General features: G+C 38.8%; 3 protein-coding genes across 3 annotated transcripts; 1 reads left to right on the top strand and 2 right to left on the bottom strand.

Annotated features, from left to right (window-relative positions):
• Positions 1 to 389: 389 nt before the first annotated feature.
• LOC146375031 (glutathione S-transferase omega-1-like) lies at positions 390 to 4,891 on the top strand. Its single transcript, XM_084949603.1, has 6 exons — positions 390 to 2,303; positions 2,950 to 3,058; positions 3,162 to 3,384; positions 3,478 to 3,579; positions 3,787 to 3,893; positions 4,634 to 4,891. The coding sequence occupies exons 1-6, from the start codon at positions 2,276 to 2,278 to the stop codon at positions 4,782 to 4,784; spliced, it is 720 nt and encodes a 239-aa protein (XP_084805729.1). The 5' UTR covers positions 390 to 2,275; the 3' UTR covers positions 4,785 to 4,891.
• A 46-nt stretch (positions 4,892 to 4,937) lies between these two features.
• Positions 4,938 to 10,253, bottom strand: itprip (inositol 1,4,5-trisphosphate receptor interacting protein). The gene is made up of 2 exons (XM_084949599.1): positions 10,142 to 10,253; positions 4,938 to 7,470 (listed from the first exon to the last, which is right to left on the bottom strand). Exon 2 carries the CDS (start codon positions 7,431 to 7,433, stop codon positions 5,820 to 5,822), a length of 1,614 nt encoding a protein of 537 aa, XP_084805725.1. The 5' UTR covers positions 7,434 to 7,470; positions 10,142 to 10,253; the 3' UTR covers positions 4,938 to 5,819.
• Positions 10,254 to 11,884: 1,631 nt separating this feature from the next.
• Positions 11,885 to 18,438, bottom strand: LOC146375029 (tumor necrosis factor receptor superfamily member 6-like). The gene is made up of 9 exons (XM_084949540.1): positions 18,323 to 18,438; positions 17,883 to 18,004; positions 15,867 to 16,004; positions 15,297 to 15,408; positions 14,811 to 14,881; positions 14,649 to 14,717; positions 14,460 to 14,497; positions 14,243 to 14,264; positions 11,885 to 13,920 (listed from the first exon to the last, which is right to left on the bottom strand). Exons 1-9 carry the CDS (start codon positions 18,376 to 18,378, stop codon positions 13,613 to 13,615), a joined length of 936 nt encoding a protein of 311 aa, XP_084805666.1. The 5' UTR covers positions 18,379 to 18,438; the 3' UTR covers positions 11,885 to 13,612.
• Positions 18,439 to 20,160: the final 1,722 nt, after the last annotated feature.

The following is a 20,160-nucleotide window of genomic DNA, read 5'->3' as shown; positions in this document are numbered from 1 at the left end:
AATCAAGGGTTTCAGCTCCTGGGTGTCCCACGACAGGAGGGACTTGTTTGGTCAACTCGGCTATTTGACTTTCAAGCTTGGCAGTTTCATTCGGTTTTGGGTTCACAGATTTGGATTTAGTGCTTACAAGAGGTTCAGTACTTGGGGTGGTGCTCCTTGGCCTTTGAGTTAAAGTTAACTGTTCAACTTGCTTTGTGAGCTCAGTGCACTTAGTATTCAGTGTTCTTAGTAAGTGTTAATTGTCTTTAGTCACAGTTTTGCTTTTTGATGCATCAGTTTTTTGTGTTAAGTGGAATCAGATCTGACCCAAAAAAGGAAAAGTAACAACATAAAGCGTCCTGAGATCTCAGAAAAAAACGTTAATCCAAAAAAAAAAAAAAAAAAAAAATTGCAAATCGTTGTATCCTACCACCCTCCAAGGAAACAGGTGGCCTTCAGATTGAGAACGTCCTTTCTAGGCACCTCCAGTGGCATATTCTTGCAGCAGATTTCTACCACATAAAAAAAAAACCAGCCTGCACACAACGTGCAGTGCAATCACTTCACTTGTAAAATAAAACGTGTTTCTCTAGTGTTATCCCTTTTTTTCCCTCACACATCACACATCTATACAGTTCTTATTGGCCAATAACAATTTATCAACAACAAAAATACATTTCACTGCAAATCATGAAGCATGAAAAGTGTCTCCGTGGTGTGTTAGCTAAAACTTCACATGTAAGCGCATTAGCCCAGGGAGCACATGTGGGTACGCTAGCATACTTTGCACAGGCTAACACAGCTAAGCAATCGTTAGCAGGTTCTAAGACAAATATCACATTTCCGACAAGCATAGTATCCTGACTGGTTTTATACTCAGAAACTGGACTGTGAATCACAACTTAAACTGCAACTGTGAGACTCACCAGGATATTCTTCAAAGAAAACATTAATTCCGTAGCGCAACACGTTACAAGACTGAATATCCACACAGCTTTGCGCATCTAGCTCCGTGCAGGCGGATGCAGTGAAAGAAAGTCACCACGCACGCGCTATGGTGCATTCACGGTACATGGGAAAACTCAGCATTTAACAAAACAGTAACACTTCAAATTAGAATAAAAACAGAATACAATTGGCAATAAAATAACCATGGGTTACACTTAGGCTGATTTGAGAGGCAATGACCCTCATGAGAAAATAAGCAAAGAAAAAATCTGGAGTTGATTCAAACAGGCGGCGAAAGGAAGGAAAAGATGGTGACATGTTAACCTGCAGGGGATCCATCATTCATCATAACAACTTTCTTTGCTGTTCCTCAGTAAAAGACAGACTTCACAAAGGGTTTACAGTTCTGGCTTCTGGAAAATAAAGGGAGCAAAATTTCTGTAAAGTCATGATTTACAGTGAAGATGTCAGAAGGAAACAAAGGGCGAAGTATTTGCAATGTCATTATGAGTATTCATTACATAATCACTTCTGACAGTGTTGAAGGTAAAAGAGAAGCAGCTAATTCACTGTTAACTATCGATCATAAAAACAATCTTTATGTGACTGAACTAGGAGGGCACACCCTCTCACAGGGGGTACTCTGTGATTTCTCTTTACTGCAAGCTGAAAATGGTGGCTGAGGGGGTGATGATTAGGGCTTGTTTTGTTTTGCAGAGGAGCATGAACACCTCTGCATAGCAAAGTATTCTAGTCAAATGTGAGGACATCTGTTTGACAGCTAACATTTGGTCCAAAGTGCAACAGGACAATAAACCTAAGCACAGCAGCAAATCTACAACAGAATGGCTGTAAAATAAAAGACTCAAGGTGCTTCAAGGGCTGAGGTCAACCTGCCTGAAATGCTGTACTCCTTCAGAGAGCTGTACATAAACAAATGCCCCAATTAACGGAAACAAAGCTGGAGAGATGAGTGGGAGAAAATTCCTCTACATGTGAGACACTAATAAAGTCATCAGAAAGCCATTGCTTTAAATTACTGCTGCCAAAGTTGGTTCTGCAAGCTGCTGAATCATGGGGTGTGCTTCATTTTCACTAAAGTGCACAAAGTCCGTGTTGTGGGAACTTTATTTGTCATATGACTGTCTGTATGAGCAACATAGTTTAAACTTCCACGGCGGCTCCTTTGAAGAGAAGAAAAGAAACACGTCTTTACCAGCCTTCTGAGACAACGGTGGGCGTGTCGACTCAGTTTGACACGCCCACCGCGGAACTAGAGCGTAAAATATAAACTTTAGCTCCGTCCTATACAGTCTGTTTCTAATCATTCGTTACTTCAAGCGCCAACATGTCTGCTGAAAAGTGTCTCGCTAAAGGTAAGAAATAAAGTATTACTCTGTTAACTGAAGGCTGCTTATCGATGTGAAATGCAATAGTTTTCTCCCTCCGATTCGATCTGTGGTAAGGATTTAGCTTCGTTTTTTACAAAATCATGCTTTAGTCCTATGAAACCTCTTCGTGCCGATTTGAAAGCAGCGCCAAACGGTCCAGGTGATTACTGATTTATAAACGAAACTCTTTATGCCTGAACCAATTTGTCTGAGCAAACAGCGACTCACTGTGGCGTCTCTGAAAACAAGCAGACGTCAGAAAAGAAAAAAAAAATCCAGTTGAAGTACAAGTACAAATGTATAAATGTGCATAATCCACAGTCAGCTGCCCTGTAATCAAATAGAAATGCTAAATTCACTGTAAGTTTGAAAATAAAGGTGTTTGGAAAGTCAGTTAATGCTGTTTCCAAAAAGCTTGTGAAAAGATACTACGAAGACAAAATGCTGATGTGGAAGCACAACATAACCCAAACTGTCAGCTATAAAATTACTCTGAAAATCATACTACTGTACAAAATAGATTTTTTTACTTTAGTAAAGGTTTAACAGGAGAAAAGTCTTTACGTAATCCCTCTTCAGGTTTCCCTACTGACCAGTCTTTTAATGGAAGAAACATTTTTGTATCCCTCAGGTAGCGCTGCCCCTGGCCCAGTCCCTAAAGACTACATCAGGGTTTACAGCATGAGGTTCTGCCCTTTTGCCCAAAGGACCAGACTAGTGCTCAAAGCCAAAGGAATCAAGTACGGCTATTCTTTATTCTAGTTTACTGTAGAAATGAAAAATCATCACAGTCATTCAACCTGTGCTTAAACATGCACACATAACCTGCTTTTTTGTTTTCAGATACGAAACCATAAATGTCCACTTGAAAGAAAAACCCGATTGGTACCTTAAGAAGAATCAATTTGGCCTTGTCCCGGCACTGGAGACACCTGCTGGTGAGGTGATATACGAGTCACCCATCACCTGTGAATACCTGGATGAAGTTTACCCTGAAAAGAAGCTGCTTCCCTCCTCTCCCTTTGCTAAAGCTCAGCAAAAGATGATGCTGGAGCACTTTTCCAAAGTAGGTCACACAAAGACTTGCATATAAACCTTAACGTTTTGTTTTTTGTTAACCACCACCAAATAATAATATTAATGTCACTGTTTCCTACAGGTGATACCGTACTTCTACAAGATCCCAATGGATAAAAAGAAGGGAGAGGATGTCTCTGGACTGGAAGCTGAACTGAAAGAAAAGTTTGCCAAGTTAAACGAGGTAGGGCACACCTTTGAGGCCTCTGGTTCCTTTATTCATTAACCCAACATATAAGGTGATACACCGTGTGTGAATGAGTGTGTGCCTGTGAATCACAGTCATTGATCAAAGGTTATTTTTATTAAAACGAATAAGTTTATCTTTCCTGACAGTGCCTGGTTATTCCAGTTAATTACAACTCTAATGAATGTAACATTCAATTTCTAGGACCTCGTTAACAAGAAGACCAAGTTCTTTGGTGGCGATTCTATAACAATGATCGACTACATGATGTGGCCGTGGTTTGAGAGGGTAGAAGCATATCAGGTCAAACAGTAAGTAATAATCTTTACAGATATTTAACCTATAGAAAATTGTAAATATTAAAAAAAAGCTCAACTGTGGGGAGCGTAAATATATTATTTACTAGAGATGTTACAAAAGTTAGAAATGAACAATCGAGAGCAGCATCCTTTTCTAAAATCGACATGTTTTACACTTTAGTTAGTGGAGTCTGTTCTTCCTGTGCCACTAGTTGCACTATTGTGGTCAACAGAGATCAATTTTACCTTAATCTTTTTACTCCAGCTTTTCCAAATGTTGCTGTTTTTGTTTTGTTTTTAAAAGACAAAGATAAAGGTGTAACTCTGCCACATGGGCATTGCTTGCTGTGTTTTATTGCCACAGCAAGCACTGTGTCCATAGTTAGCAACACTGCTCATGTATTGCTCATGTCTCTTTGAAACCAAAAAGAGGTCATTCACCAGCTGTGCAACTAGTTTTAAAGCCTGAGCCGACTCAAAAATTAAAAAAGAAATGGAAATGTGTTGAGGATATTGTGCACTCTCAGTCAAATGTCCGATTTTGTGGCGAGTTCACTGATCCACTTCTGCACCTGGAAAAAATGCCTCTCGTTTGTCTCTTTAACGGAGTAACAAAGTGACTTTAGCTGAATATTTATTACCGTGTGCCGAAGCTAATGGATTTACTTTTCACTCATTTGCTGAAACTATTACAAACAAATGAGTGTTCAAATTTACTTATATTTAAATGACTCTACCCTTTGTCTTATTAGGTTTCTGGATGGCACACCTGAGCTGAAGAAGTGGACAGAACTCATGTTGCAGGACTCGGCTGTCAAAGCCCTCATGTTCAGCCCAGACGCCCACAAGGCCTTCTTCAAGACCTTCCTTGATGGAAACCCAGACTTTGACTACGGCCTGTAGGAAGTTATTACTTAGAGTACTGAACAAAACCTTCAGCCATCATTTAATGTTACTGCATTAGTGACTATGACTGATTTTTCAATAAAAAATAAAAATACTGTCAATGAAATGACAGCAAATTTGATTTTTCTATTTGTGCTTTAAGACACATAAAAACAATACTTGTTTCCCTTTTATGGTCTCATTTAATAACCTAGAGACACACACAGTAAAAATATAACAAGCAAAATTCAGAAAATAAGCTCTAACAAGCAATAAAAGATACATAAAGAATAACAATCCTTAATAGCTGCCATCAGATCTGCAACAGTAACAATGATACATAAAACACAGTTATACAAAGCAGACAGTGCACTGTTTTGTTAAAGATTCCTGTGTGGCTCCGTATAATATGAGAGGTATTTATGTTAAGATTTCCTGCTAAAATGTAGCATCCAGGAGCCGAGGGACACCAGTGTCACAGTGTGTGTATTGCTGGCATCTCCACTAAGATGTTGAGGTTTTTCCCTCAGCGTCTGATAGCAGTAAGCTGTATTCTCAAGAAAATGTTAAAAGAAAGCAGCTGCAATAAAACCATTACAAGTCTACATATCAGCCACAGCTGAAATGACTGCAGTGCACCTTCTATTTGTGACTACTTTACTTTGGTTGATACAATCTGCAACCACTAGGTGGAGCAGTGATGCTGCTGTTTTTAATGGTACTGAATCGTGTTGGCACGTGCTTCTTCACGACTGTGCTGTTTTTTGTTTTTATTTCAATCTAAACATTTATTACAATAAGATTGTAAATAATATTTCTGGGTTTCTCCACTAAATTTTCCAGTTCCTCCTTTAGCATCGGTGTTAGCAGTAGGCCATATTTTATTTAAAAAGGTTTTAAAAGTAGCAGCTACGGCAAAACCACTACAAATTTAGTTACCAGCAAGAGCTGAATCAGCTGATGCGCGTGCACCTTTTGTTAGTAACATTACTTATAGTATCACTGAACGATATGTCTGATATATGTGTCTAAAATAGTTCAGTTGCTGAGTGCCTATAAACTTTCATCCAGGCTGTGATGTAAACCTCCGTTTGATAAGTACGGTGTATACTCCTGTATGAGCACAGGTGCATTTCTCAGCATCTCCTGAAAATGCCTGACTGTTGCTGCATAAAGCTCCCTCTGCAGCACCAGTGTCCTGAACAGGTTGATGGGCTCTGCTCTGCGAATCATCTCAGGAACCTGGACCTCTTCTGGCACTTTAGTGTTGCCAAACATGACATGGTTAAGTCTTTTCTCCTGCAGGCTCCTCTGCACAAAGCTGAGCAAGTCCTGGACCCTGTGCTGCATACTCTCAATGCTCCACGTGATGGTCTTTTTACTCAGCAACAAGTGCAACAGAGCAGTCTTTAAGTGATAGTTTGTAAGGGCACTTTTTCCAGTTAGCCCTGATTGCTTTTTGTGTAAGAAAGTAACAATCTGGAGGCAGTGTAAATGACAGGAATGTTTCGGTAGGCGTTTAGAAAAATGTTTCAGCAAATTCCTCTCGTAGACAGCAACAGATAGGGGCCAGTATGGGTCTGGGAAGCTGTCAACATCCGATGGAAAGTGCGAGACAAAATAAGCATCCGTATCCTCAAGCTGGACCACTGGAATGATGTTCATTACGATGATTTTCCCTGACGGGAATCGGATCTTCAGAGCACCGGCAGCATCCAGGCTGCGAAAGGTAACATCAAAGTCATATTTGTGAGAGATGCGTGCCCACGCTTTGGTTACAGAGATCTGAAACCACTTCATGACTTGGTCTTTCGCCAAGCAGTTTGTGTCTCTGGAGCACAGCAGTTCATCAGGACTGAGACTGACTTTGGGTGTGTCATTTCTGCCATGCAGCAGACAAAGCATGTCCTCTCCGAGGTTAGCAGAGCCACAGAGACAACCCCCCCCATTCTCCCCAGGTGTGGTCACCTTTATCTTCCCACAGCCCTGCATATCAGGAGGTATGTCACTGGAGGAGCTGCACCACAGGTGGTACTGAAAGGAGTGCGGATCTGGAGGTGAGAAAGGCACGATGAGGTCACATGTGAGCGGTTTGCAAACCTTCCAGGACTCAAACATGCTTCCAATGCCAACAAAGTCCCCGACTTCCATGTCTGTGTCCCTGTTGCACACGCTCCTGAGTGACTCGAGCAAGTCATCTGCAAAACCCTCGACAAACTCCCTCACCCTCCAGTTTTCATGTGCTGAAGTGTAGGTGCATTTATCACAGAAGTTACTCAGGATGTCCTTATCCAGTACCATCATCCTGGGGTTGATGGATCCACTCTCTGAAAAAACCTCTTCTTCCTCAACTTGCCGGACTTCTCCATCAGCCAGATCCACCCTGCACATCTCGATGGTGAAGAATATTATAAAAGACACCGTGCTCCAGAAGTACCAACTATAACCTTCCTGCAAGCTGGTCTCTTCCTGCTTTGAGTCCATCTGTGAAAGCTCTTTCTCCAACTTGGCCTTCTCCATTTCCAGTCTTGCTTCATGCTCCCGCATTCGAGCAATCAGCTCCTCATCCTGCTCCGGGAGTGTGGTGTTTTCATGCGGAAAGAGCAAGGGATGGTTTAATATGGCAGCAGCCACCACCACGCACAGCCGTGCAATGGCCCCCTGCATCTTCAGCTTGTTTCTAATGTGCACATTCAAGCAGATCCTGAAATAGAAACATAAATACAGTCAGAGCAGATACAAATGGTTTAGGGCAGTGGTCCCCAACCCCCGGGCCACGGACCGATACCAGTCCATGAATCGTTTGGTACCAGGCCGCAAGAGTTGAGTCTCGGGTGTGAAATTTGTGGTTTTCAGGGTTTTTATCGTTATTTTGTTATTGTTTTTATCATTAACTCGGTTTCCCTGGGTCTTCTCCGTGTATTACGAATAAATGTTCTTTTTTTAGTACCTGTGCAGGTTTTATTTTGTTGGATTTATCCGTGACACCTTAAAGGCCGGTCCGTGGCACAAAAAAGGTTGGGGACCGCTGGTGTAGGGGCTGATGTATAAAATCATGACATATTTGTATACAAAATCCAGTTATTTTTGATCAAGTTCTCCACCCACCAGGGGAAGCACAGACTGTACCTCTAAATATAGAAGAAATGCACTGAGTGACGCACTTGTCCAGTATCAGGCTTTGCAACACAGGAGGAAGGAAGACCGAGCCCATGAGAATAACTTTGCCCTCCTCCGATAAACATATTTAGTTACCACACATTGTGCCTGTTGACATTTATATCCTTTTATCGAAGATATAGCAAAACAATACCGCTTTCTTAAAAGAAAGAAAATCCAAGTTTGTACACTGTGCAATTCAGCATCAGTGTAAAACAATACAGAAAACATTTTCCATTGACTTCATATCTACTTTCCTAGATTTCAACAGATAACCAACATGCAATATACAAGGAGAAAGAGGATATTACATAAATGTCTTTCTTAAGCTTCAAGTTTAACCAGAATTTGCCCCTGTGTGATGCTTATACTCACTATTTAGTATTGTGTTACAGATGTTTAAAGGGCAGGAGATTAAGAAGCATCCGTGCTCGGCTGGCCGGACTGAAAAACGGAAACTGTCAACTCTGACATGAATAAAATCTTGTCATATAAGGTGCCAAAAATGAGGTTTCCTCTAGCACACAAGTGAAACAAGAACAGGGAAGTATGCATTGTGATCTCACCGTAACATCTTGAGATGATGAACTGTTCTCTGTAAGACTCAAGATTTTAAAAAGACAGCGGTAATGAAGTATGTGAGGCCAAAGAGCCGGGGGAAACTTCCCATGACTTACTCACTGGGAAGATTTCCAAGACTTACATTAATGAGACCACCCAAACAAACACTGCGACAGCCAAGAGCCTCGAGACGTAGCTCTTCTCAATCATTTTGGAGTAGCGATTGCTACATAACAGAAACATAACTGGAGACTGACTCTTTTCAAGTATTTGCAACTGAGGGTTTACAGAAAGTCAGAGAAGAACAGACTGTCAGAGGTGGATCAAGTACCCATACTCTTCAATGAAACACCATCATGTGAAAATATCAAAGCAGTGTTAAGTGTGTTTTTTATCACACACTTAACACTTAGGAAGGGTAAAAGAAAGGTTTTAATTCCCTTTATTTCAGATTTCTAGTTCAAGTTCAAGTTGGTAAAAATGGCAAAGGGACAGATTTCATAAACGATTAGATTTCACAAAGTACCTGCACTTAATATATAATTGCACTGATGATCAGTGCAGCTTCATAAAAATATTTCTCTGCCACGCATGCATTTAAGAAGAAATTCTACAGACATAGCTGAAGTTAAGCACCTTTATTAGTCATCCTGGCAACAGGAAGCTTGTCCCAGTTTATGTTTATGCTTAATTTATTTAAAAGGTCATGAGCAGTTATTTCCATCATGTAAAATCATGTGAAAGACAAATTCTTCATAGGACTCTATGCAGTCCTATAAAAACTAAGTACACCCTATGACTCAGTAGCTTGTAGAACCATCTTTAGCAGCACGTGATGTAATGACACTTGTGGGCATTTGTTTATGCATAGCTCTCTAAAGTTCCCACCATGGTGTTTTGATCAGGTTAAGGTTTTCTTTTTCAGTAATTCTGTTATAGATTTGCTGCTGTACTTGGCATCATTGTCCTATTGCACCTCCAAGTTTGGCCCGAGCTTGAGCTGTCAGACCGATGGCCTCAAATTTAATTTTAATACTTTGGTATACAGAGGAGTTCTGTGGCTGCCAAACAACCCAAATCATCACCACTTCACCACCGTATATACATATGTTTTGTTTTGTTTTTTGCAAATATTCTGATTTAGGAGCAACATGAAATATCCTGTGTTCAAACGAAACCTACTTTAAAATGATTCATACGCACAGGAATGAATGAAAGATGTTTCCACCACTGTTGCTGCACCACCCTACATCCAATTATCTCCTGGTGTTTTTTTGGGGAAAATACTAAACAGCGACTCTCCCACGCTGACGTAGCTGCGTGCTGACACAGTGACGTGGTTAATAGCCCTACGAGCGGTCACCTCCTCTGTCGTCTTAGCAACAAAATAGAGAGGGACTAAAAAAGGGAAACAGACTAAAAAAATATTATTCCACACTCATCACTCACTTCACAGGCCGGTCGCTTACCACACGCTGCTCCGTTTCATCCTGCGTGGAGCTTCATAAAGCAACAAAGAGCAGCTTAAACGTGCCTCGCGTAATCTGGTAAAATAACTGCACGCTTAGCAGCCTGGAGCTCCTGTCGTCCCATCAACAAGTTTGGAGACGTGCGTGTAAAAGACGAATGCGATTGTAAAAAGTTAGCAGACCTACCCGTGTGGTGTTTCTGGGTGAGTTCATGGTGATAAAGTTCATCTTTCGGGTCATCCGGTGAGAGCAGCCTCATGCAAGTGGCGCGGGGACCGTTTCTCAGCTTCCTTCTGACATTTCCTCACTGCGCGCTCCACCCATGCATAGACAGAGGGACCGCCCTGCTTCCTCTCATCACCCAGAACAGCAGGGACTTTTATGAAATGTGAGGAGCATAAATTACGTGCAACAATTCTTAATGTCATCCAGAATTTTAAATACATCTTAAATAAATTTTATATTCAGCTAACCGGGCAAATATTGCAATTTAAATCAACTTCACAACATTTAATCGTAGCCATGTTACATTGCAAGATACTGCTATATTGTGAAATTCAGCTCTAGTGTAAAGGAATCTGATTATTTTTTCCTATTTAGTGATTCTTCTGCTTTTGCTACAAAGTGTTATACAGTTGCAAATACTAAGTCCGTTATATTTAGTCTTAAAATGTGAAAGCGTGTGTGTGCAGTCATTGAGCACACTAAAAAGATCTATATATTTATATAATGGGCAATTTAAAAAATAATAAATGAACTGCGCTTCATGTTCGTGGATAAAAATCTCAGTCTACCTTGGAAACGGCACAAAAATACACAGTAATAAGCCTATTAGTAGTAATCCTGTGGTACAGACGTGACCACCCCGAATCTGATAGGCAGTTGTTCACCGAAGCTGTGAAGTTCCATTTCCAGTGAATGCAACAGCTTTTTCCGAATGCAAGTGAAAGCAGCATTGCATTACGTAACAGCAGCGAGCTCCTGGATTGGGCCACTAGTAGAAGTTGTTACGTGCCTCTGTGTAAATGAATAGTTACTTAGTAGCATCAAATGACATTTATAGTTACAATGTTTCTACATCGAGCTCATAATGGAAACAGACAAAAACTATTATCACACACAGGCGCACAAGATCAATTATTACATTTTAAAGCAGATTTACTTTAAGTACTGATTAGATACCAAAATTGTCTCTCTCATTTATGTTTTTTATTATTTACGTTTTTTCTCCCAGTAAAACCATTATTCCTTACAATTAGCATAGATTAAAGCTGTATATGACCCTTTTTTTTTTTTTAAAGGAAAGTGCACCGAGCTTGTTGAAAGTTGTGGTCAGATGTTTACCTACATCATGGCATGAATGTTATAACAGGAGGAAATCTCCAGCAGATCGAGTCTCAGGGAGGGGAAGCATCTGCCACTCACTGATTGGGGGTGAGGTGCAGTTATTTGGAAATGGCTCCAAGAGATCTTCCCCACTTGTGTAAATCTTCAGTTCTCCTTCTTAGATCTCCTCAGACTTCCTTAGACTTCACCATTGCTCTGAGTATTGCTCTGTTCAGTGAGTGCGGTCAAAGTCTGGAAGCTGTTTGATATGAAAAAGCAGGAAATGCTTTGTTTGTCATGTAATGATTCATCATCATGCAATCTTTTCAGAAAACTCTCAGCGCAGTTACATTTTGCTTCGTCAGCGACAGCAAACTCGGAGAGAAACACAGAGAGGCAAGTTCTCCCGGTTCTGGGGGACTGACTAAGAGATCATAGAGTTAATTTTTGTCCCAGTTTTATTTTCTCTTCACGTTTACCTCAGCTGCTGAGTGCCTTACATTTGTCAAGCTTTTCTCTGATGCACAGTGGTCCTATGTGTTAAGATCCAACAGAGAAGTTGCTACAACTGGTTCTGACAGAAAGGCGTCAGAATACACAGCACATCACAGCTTGTTGCATATGGTGCTGCATAGCTTTCAGTGCTGCACTGAGGAACTCTTCATAGGTCTTGTGCCCTCTAGTGGTCCTTTATTCATATATTAGCAGAAATACTTTGGCTCGTTCTCCAGATTGCAACATAACCCACTGGAGAGATGACGCCAATAACAACAACACCAACCACAACACATTGTTTTGCAATAACTGAAATACAAAGATACAACAATTCCATTTTTATTATAAACAAAATACTGCTGTATATTAATTGTTTCCAGTAAATACACGTGATAGGATGCTACCTGTGCAACATGTCCAGTTGTGAAATGTCCTTACTTCTAAATATTCCACAGTCAGCTGTTGGTGGTATTTTTACTCAGTTTTTGTATTAGTTATAGTCTCTATTAATTATTATTTGTCACAGCTGGGAGTAATCAGGCTGGATGAGACAAGGGAAGCAAACTAGAAACACTGACATGAGACATGGACCTTCAAAGTAAAACAGGAAACACACTGACTGAACTCTAAACATGTAAACTTAACAGCATCTGGGGAGACAGAACATAGGAACCTGAAACATGGTACAGAAAGGCACAGTAGACACAACATGGAACACAGTGAAGCCATATTACAAAACCTAAGAGCTAAACCTATGATAACTATAACTGAAACCTAGGGAAATAACAAACATAGTACAACAAAGGACTCAAAACATAAACCATAATATAAAAACACAAGAACTCAAAAAGCTGGGTCAGAAAGACCCAGAACCGCAACATTATTGTATGAAGGGCAAGATTTAGGAAAATCAGTACAGGTATTAAAGTGTTTTGAAAACAGTTGACTCCCTGTCTTGTTAACATCCCAACAAAGTCTCATAAGGATAAAAGTTTGGATTTTTTTTTCCAATCAAACTAAAAAACATGTTAGTTAGTTTTCCATGTTCACAAAATTATGTTTAGTACATTTTTCAAAAGCCTAGTTTTTATTTTTAGTTAACTTTTTTTTCATTTCCAGTTTTAGATTTTAGTTTGTTTTTGGTAAACAGCAATAGCCTTGGTTGAGAAGTCACTGGAGAGATTATATATCTCATGTGGGAACACCCCAGTTCTTCTCAGGCAGGAAAAACTGGAAGTGCTGCACACCTGGAATTCCCTTCTTAACCTGTTTACACCACAACCACACTGTTTATATTAACAGAAATTACTGGATGGATGGGTTTAATAATGTTAAAAAGCTAGGAAGTGGTGATAGTTTTTAATATATTTCCTTTAAACAAAGGTCTTGTTGTGCAAAACCGAGCCAAAGGGCCAATGAAAGAGGACATTTTTATTAGTTGTTTTTTTTTCAAGTGTTTTCTCTTTTGAAGTTTGAAAAATGTTTATTAGCATTAGATAACAGCTACGTAATAGACCTAAAAATAAGCCATGAAAAGCAAGGAAGGAACCAAAACCAAAACGAAACTTTTACAAACTCCAGGTTCATCAAATATAATCGCATAATATAGAAGCTGTAGCAAGACATTCATCTGTCCCTTATGACACGTGGATTTTTTAAAATGAGCATTATTATTATGATCATGAAATTAAAAACAACACTGAAAAATAAAAACAATCAAATTTAGAAATATTGCAACTCGAAATCAGCTTTCACAACCTGAATTGAAAATCAAGAGGTAACTTTGCAAGATTCTTTCTTTAGAATTCAGTCCTTCAATTTCATTGTGTATACATGTCAGCAGTTACTTGCAGGATTGTTTGATGGTGAACTATGTTTTAACAATATGTCTCTGATCTGTTTCGCTTTTTTCTTTTGTTTCATATCCACAAGGTTTTCGATAAGTTTCTTTGAGGCCTGTCTGCCTTCCTTCTCCACCCACTTAAACAGCAGCTGCAGCGTTCGCTCCTCAGCATCATATCGATACTCCATTTCATAAGATTCAGTAGTAGCCACACTTATCCCAGTGCGGAGAGCTAGGGTTCTTGCATTTTTCCATCCAAGCTCCCTTGCAATATCAGGCAGATGAGGATCAATGTCAACATCTGAAAATAATGTAAAAAGAAAAAATATTAAAAGATGGGTATTAAGACCACAACACACAATATTATAATTTACTGAGCATGCAATATGCAATGTTTTTTGATTAATGGATGAAAACGTTAAAGTCATAATCAGAAAGAAAAGAGGGTAATACACTTTTGTTCCAAAGAAATTAAAAGTTTACAGAAAATTAACCGCATCAAAAAATGCAAATGCATGACATGCACAATAACTTGTTCTAAAATCTGATTCTGACTGGTTAGTTCAAAAGACAGAGAATAATTAAAGCTCTTATATTGGCTTGAATAAAGTCATGTTTGTTACCTGAAAGACGACGGATGAGCTTCTGTGAAGCAGAAACAAAATGAAAGTTTTAATTATGAAGTAACAAACTGCTCATGTCCATGTGTGTGTGTGTGTGTGTGTGTGTGTGTGTGTGTGTGTGTGTGTGTGTGTGAGAATGTGTGCAGAAAGGAAATTGGATGAACCAGAGATCAAAGAGTAAATATCAGGTCACAGGTGTCCAAAGAAAATAACTTACCTCTTTGCTTTTTTCATCCTCTTTCTTTTGTTTTCTCCCTAATGAAACACGAATAGAAATTACACAGAAAAATGAATCAAGATACGACTAAATATTGAACTGAATATAAATAAAGCCTTCAGTGCTGAGCAAGGAAACACACAATGTCGTCTGGTGGTGCTTTACTCATATATTAGCAGAAATACTCACTCGCTATCCAGATTATTCCTACAACGGCTCCAGCAATACAAAGTACTAGAATAATAATTCCAGCAATAGCTGAAATGAGAAGATATGACCATTAATATTTTGCAATGCTAAATGTGTCCAATATGATTTATTAAAATCCAATAATACTTAAGAACACCTTACCTCCACCATTTCCATTGCAGACTGCATCACTATTGGCTGTACAGGCTTCTTTAACACCACCAATTCCACATCTTGAACCAAAACAACAAACAACCACGAATGAATCAAAAATAACTACAAAGGGAGCGGACAGCCTTAAAGGACAAGTCAATAGACAATAGATTTTTTAAAGGAGCTACACACACATGTCACAAACTCTTTGTTAGAAACATGTTTGCAATCTAATGAAAACCATTACAATAGCTCTGCCATCACTTCTGCTTTTACAAAATGAATGAGTTTCAGCAAACAATGCTGGAAATGTTCCAATTATTTAAGTGTAGTACTAAGATGGCGGTGTATTGAGCTACATTACATTAATAGGTGTTCCTATTATTTTGTACAATGTATTAATATGAATACTGTACTCAGGTCTGGTACATTAGCGCTAGGAAATATGCACAGATTTACATGCTGAATGTGATTTCAAAGTCAAATCAAACTTACTTTTTACATGGATGGCAGATTGTGCAACTTTCACTGCTGCAGAAGTGATCTTTCTTGCATCGACACTTGGTGTCCCTACCAATAGTGCACTCTTCTTCTACTTCTAAATTAGCTGAAAAGTTGAGAAAAGTCACACAAGTTATTATTGAGGCTATAAAGTCTTTAAAAAAAAAGAAACTTGCATTGTTTTAATTGTGAAATAGACCCAAGGACGGTTTTCCTTTACTTTTTCGTATAAAAAGATGGGATGTGAACTTTCATATATAAATTGAAATAATGCTTGGATAATTCTGGTACTGCATTTAAATTATCTGCTAACCTTATATATTTAAAAATAAAATATTAAAATATGACATCTAAGAAACTGCTAATCAATATAGCACATGTATAATCCAGTAGATAATGGTTAATGATAGCTGATTTGATTTCAGGGTCCTCATACTGGACTTAAGCATCGTTAGAGCTGTGACCAGTCAAACATTCTGCAGCAAAAGGTGAACTTTTCTCTAATATTTTGTCTTTAGTTTAGCTGTGAATAAAAGGAACAGCCATGTCCTATCATAATTGTACCATTTGCCTGTGCGCAGGAGGTGCAGGGGTGACAGGTCTCCCGGTCACTAGGCTCACTGTTGTATGTGTCCCTCTCGCAGATTTCACATTTTCCATCCTTTTTATTGACAATTGTGCAATGCTGTATTACACGCCGTCCTACAGAGTGGAGAGAGATGATGCAGAAGAAAGTCTGTTAATGGTATTACACTGTTTAAACATGAATAGAATAGAATAACCAGGGGTGCAATTAAGTGGTCCGCAGGTGCGCATTCGTTGCAACTTCTTATCTGTGTTAACTTGTTGTTTTCTGTTATATCGCGAGAGTATTGTTGCTGCATCTATAGTACCAATTACATAATTAATTGGTACTATAGATACAGCAACAATTAAAAAGTGAAGTTTTAACTTTTTTCTCCCTTTAAAGCTTCATAGACCTTTCTATTGGGTCCTATCCTAAGAGTTGACTGCTCCACAGCACCACCAGAGATAAGCAAGGGGGTCATAAGTTAATGGGAGAAAAAAAAGAAGACAGGTTAGTGATGTTTTGTTGTTGTTATTTTTATTTTATTTTTATTATTTATTATTATTATTTATTATTATTATTATTATTTATTTATTATTATTTTTATTTTTATTTTTTATTTTATTTTTTTTATTTTATTTTTATTTTAATCTTTAATTAAGGCTTATAGATATAGGCGAGGATAGGCGCCTATATACGCTGAATAGGCGAGGAGCCTATTCAGCGACAGGCTGCTTCTCCCAAAGTCAAAAACCAACAGACTTAAAAACTCCTTTGTCCCACACGCCATCAGACTGTTTAACTCCTCACTGGAGGGGAGAGGGAGGAGAAACAGGGGGACAAGGGAGGGCGGGAACAACTGAGCTGTAGGTGCTTCTCTACACTGTGCAATATTTGCAATATTTGTTTTTTGTTTTTGTTTTGTCTTTTTTCTTATATTTGACTGTGCAATAATCACTGTGCAATATACTCACTCAAATGAGCAATCCTATTTATCCATATTGTATATTCTGTATCTATATATGTGTATATGTGTATATATGGTGTATTTATGCTTATATCCTTACTCTCATTCCCCTTAATGTATCTGTAACATGCAACTTCTTTCGGTGCTTTGCTACTGGAAACTGAATTTCCCGGAGGAACCCACCCGAGGGATTAATAAAGTTTCATCTAATCTAATCTAATCTAATCTATTTTCCCAGTTATGGCTGTTCTGGCTCAACAGGTTGTGCTATCTCACTCTGTTACAGAAATTCAGGGAGAAGTTCAGTCATAAAATTGATGACTCATAGGTGTCAGAATAACTGGAAATATGAACGGAAATTTTCTAGCAAACATAATCTGGAAAGCCCTCGTAAAGCATACGACTTGCAGAGTTGCTGGCCTGTAGGCTGGCAAAAGTAAATGTTTTGATCAGGCATGTCCAGCAAGTCCAGGTCATTCTCCTTTGCAGGCCCCTCACTCCTACCTTAAATATATTATTTATGGCCACAAACAGAATTAATATAGTGTAATTTCTCTTTTCACAACATGGTGGCAGCACTGCGCTGTGCAACCAATGAATATATAAAAGTTTTGTACACTCACAAAATGAACCTGAGACACTGATACTCAGCAGCTTCATTGAAGTTTCAGGTATTCCAGACAGCTTGATCTTTCTTATATTCTCGCAACATGTGAATGATCAATTGCTTTATTTTGTTAACCTGATCACTGTGATGATAACTTTTGTATTATTGAATATATATATATATATATATATATATATATATATATATATATATATATATATATTTTTTTTTTTTTTTAAAGAATATTTTTTATGCTTCAAAAAAGGCAAGAAGAATTGTTGGCCCTGGGTGATTGTCAATTTATGACACTCTCGAAAAAAGTTTGGACATCCCTGGTTTTGATTAAATGGAGAACAAAAACCCTACAGATTACAAAGACTACAAATTACAAACTACATTGCTTGAGCTCTTTAAGTTCACATAACCACTGACACTTACCAACAGGGCAGTTACAACAGCTCCATTTTGTAAAGTTGTAGGTGCCATCCAAACATTCCGGCTCTCTTCTGATGCGGGATGCCCCATTAACTGACCTGTGGCGCTGGGACGAGGCAAAGCATCTGTACAAAAAAAAAAAAAAACAGAAGCACAAAACGAAAGTGAAAGTGCAGCAGCTTGGTTTCCTTTTAGAATAATAAGTTCGTTTAGGTTAAATAGCAGTTTATAGGTGGTGTTAAGACGCCAAACAGACGAATTAATTGCTTTATTAAAGATTACATTTACCGCACACTTCTGAACTCAGGTGTTACGGTAAGTTGTATCACCCTTCGTGGTTCCCAACCACCCCTATGGTAACCACCTCACACCGAGCCGAGCAGTTAGTAAAGCTAGTAGAGACAGATAATAGAGGACTGTCTAGTCTACATCTGATTACTTACAGTGACACAGTGAGCCAAACACAGGAACTAAACCACAGTAAAAACTTCGTCGCCATCGCGCAGTGAGTCCAGAGCCTGAAATGTGTAGAGGCGCGCTTGCAACACGACGGGGCGGGATTTCCTGTTTGTTTCTGTTGCGCTTTCTCTCACAGGTCATGAGAAGCTACTATAATCCCCACGGAAAGTCCCAGAAACCACCGCTTAGTCAAGCAGTCAGCAATGACAGAAAATCACAGATATCTCTAGAGCTATGTTGCAAAAGCAAACACAATTATAACCAAAAACAAAATTACGTTAATAGTACAACAGGAAAGTTACACATACCAGATCATCATCTTTTATCGCTTTAGTCTGTGTTGTTCTTCTTTTCAAAAACAAAAGATACACATTGAGCTATTATGACATTTTTTGTTTGTTATTATCTATTTCAGATAAAAATAAAAAGAAGAACATGACAAAAAAGAAAGTTTCGTATTTTAACTTCTGCCACTAGGTGGTGCTATTGCTCTGTTTCTTGCTCCACCGGCACCCTTTTCTGAGGTGGAGCCTACCACATCCATTAGTTCGACTTAACAAAATGATTTTCTTTATAACATTTAACAAGATATGTTATCGATTCTGACTTGATTTATCAGAATGAAAGATTGGCACAACTGATATTTTAACATGGGTGTTAAAATATGGAATGAGTTAAATATGTGAAACAATACGTTCACAACCAGTTACTGATTGATTTCTCTCCCTTTTGTTGTTGTTTCTTAAAAGAAAACTTGCCGCCTAAAAATAAAATTACGCAGATGATCAAAGCTAAAAAAAAAAGCTCTGCAGGAAGTCAGATTTGTTCACGTCTATGTTATACTAAAGTTTTAAAGGAAGTAAAAAATAGTCTTTGATTTGAAGACGTCTCTTTTAGAGTGAACTTATTAAGCTCCCAGTGCCACTTCTGTAGCAGGAAATCCTTCCTGCCAGTGCCACTCATGTAGGAAATGAATGCTTCACCCCACATCCCCCCATAAAATGCTGTTTGATCTCTGCCAACTGTAGTTAACAGCAAATGTATCTTTGAACAAAACTAGAAAAGGGGGTTTGACTAGGGAATAAAAGAAAAAAAAAACTTAACTTGAAAGAGAACTCCTGTGGGATTTTGTTTTTTTTTTCATCTGTATCAAATTTCAGCTCTTTGTTGTCACACTCAGTCCCTGTGTCAGATTTGTACCAGTCTACTGCATGCTCACATGGCCCATTTTGTAGATCAAAATGAACACACATACAAATAGGTGTCGCAGGACAGTCATGAATTAATATTTTTAAATGGTGTATAGCACTTTTCTATTTTAAGCACTTTTTTTCTACAAGCCTCGGTCAACCGAACACACACATATTCATAAAAGTGCTTTTTTCTATATCCCAACTCCTTGTCTCTCACACACACACACACACACACACACACACACACACACACACACACACACACACACACACACACACACACTTGGATGTGTTCATCTGAGGCAACTTGGGGTTCAGTATTTTGCCAAAGGACACCTGCATGCAGACTACAGTAGCTGGTCCTTCCAATGGGTAGATGATCCGCTCTAAATCCCGAACCACAGCCACACCTACTTTTAGCCACACTGATGCCCCAGATCTACATTAGGTGGTGTCTAGTGTACTGTTTTGCCCACAGATGACTGCAGTAATCTTCAGGAAGGCTCTGATGTGCTTCCTTCCCTGTTTCCCCTCTAATCACTAACCTGGCATAAATTTGAGTTTTTCCCATGTATCATTTCTGCTATATAGATAATGTATAAATAAAATGTCTGTAAAATTAATGATAT

This window comes from Perissodus microlepis, chromosome 13, assembly GCF_051167445.1.
Source record: "Perissodus microlepis isolate ML-2025 ecotype Zambia chromosome 13, ASM5116744v1, whole genome shotgun sequence".
In the NCBI taxonomy this organism is placed as follows: Eukaryota; Metazoa; Chordata; class Actinopteri; order Cichliformes; family Cichlidae; genus Perissodus; species Perissodus microlepis.
Note: the sequence above shows the minus strand (reverse complement) of the source record. Positions and strands in the feature narration are given on the sequence as shown.

Coding starts and splice junctions, on each gene's coding strand:
- LOC146375031 (XM_084949603.1), top strand. CDS start 2,276: ATGTCTGCTGAAAAGTGTCTCGCTAAAG. Junction 2,304..2,949: donor TGAAAAGTGTCTCGCTAAAG/GTAAGAAATAAA, acceptor TGTATCCCTCAG/GTAGCGCTGCCCCTGGCCCA. Junction 3,059..3,161: donor CTCAAAGCCAAAGGAATCAA/GTACGGCTATTC, acceptor TTTTGTTTTCAG/ATACGAAACCATAAATGTCC.
- itprip (XM_084949599.1), bottom strand. CDS start 7,433: ATGCAGGGGGCCATTGCACGGCTGTGCGTGGTGGTGGCTGCTGCCATA.
- LOC146375029 (XM_084949540.1), bottom strand. CDS start 18,378: ATGGCGACGAAGTTTTTACTGTGGTTTAGTTCCTGTGTTTGGCTCACT. Junction 15,409..15,866: donor CTCCTGCGCACAGGCAAATG/GTACAATTATGA, acceptor TCAACTTTTCAG/CTAATTTAGAAGTAGAAGAA. Junction 13,921..14,242: donor GCTCATCCGTCGTCTTTCAG/GTAACAAACATG, acceptor CATTATTTTCAG/ATGTTGACATTGATCCTCAT.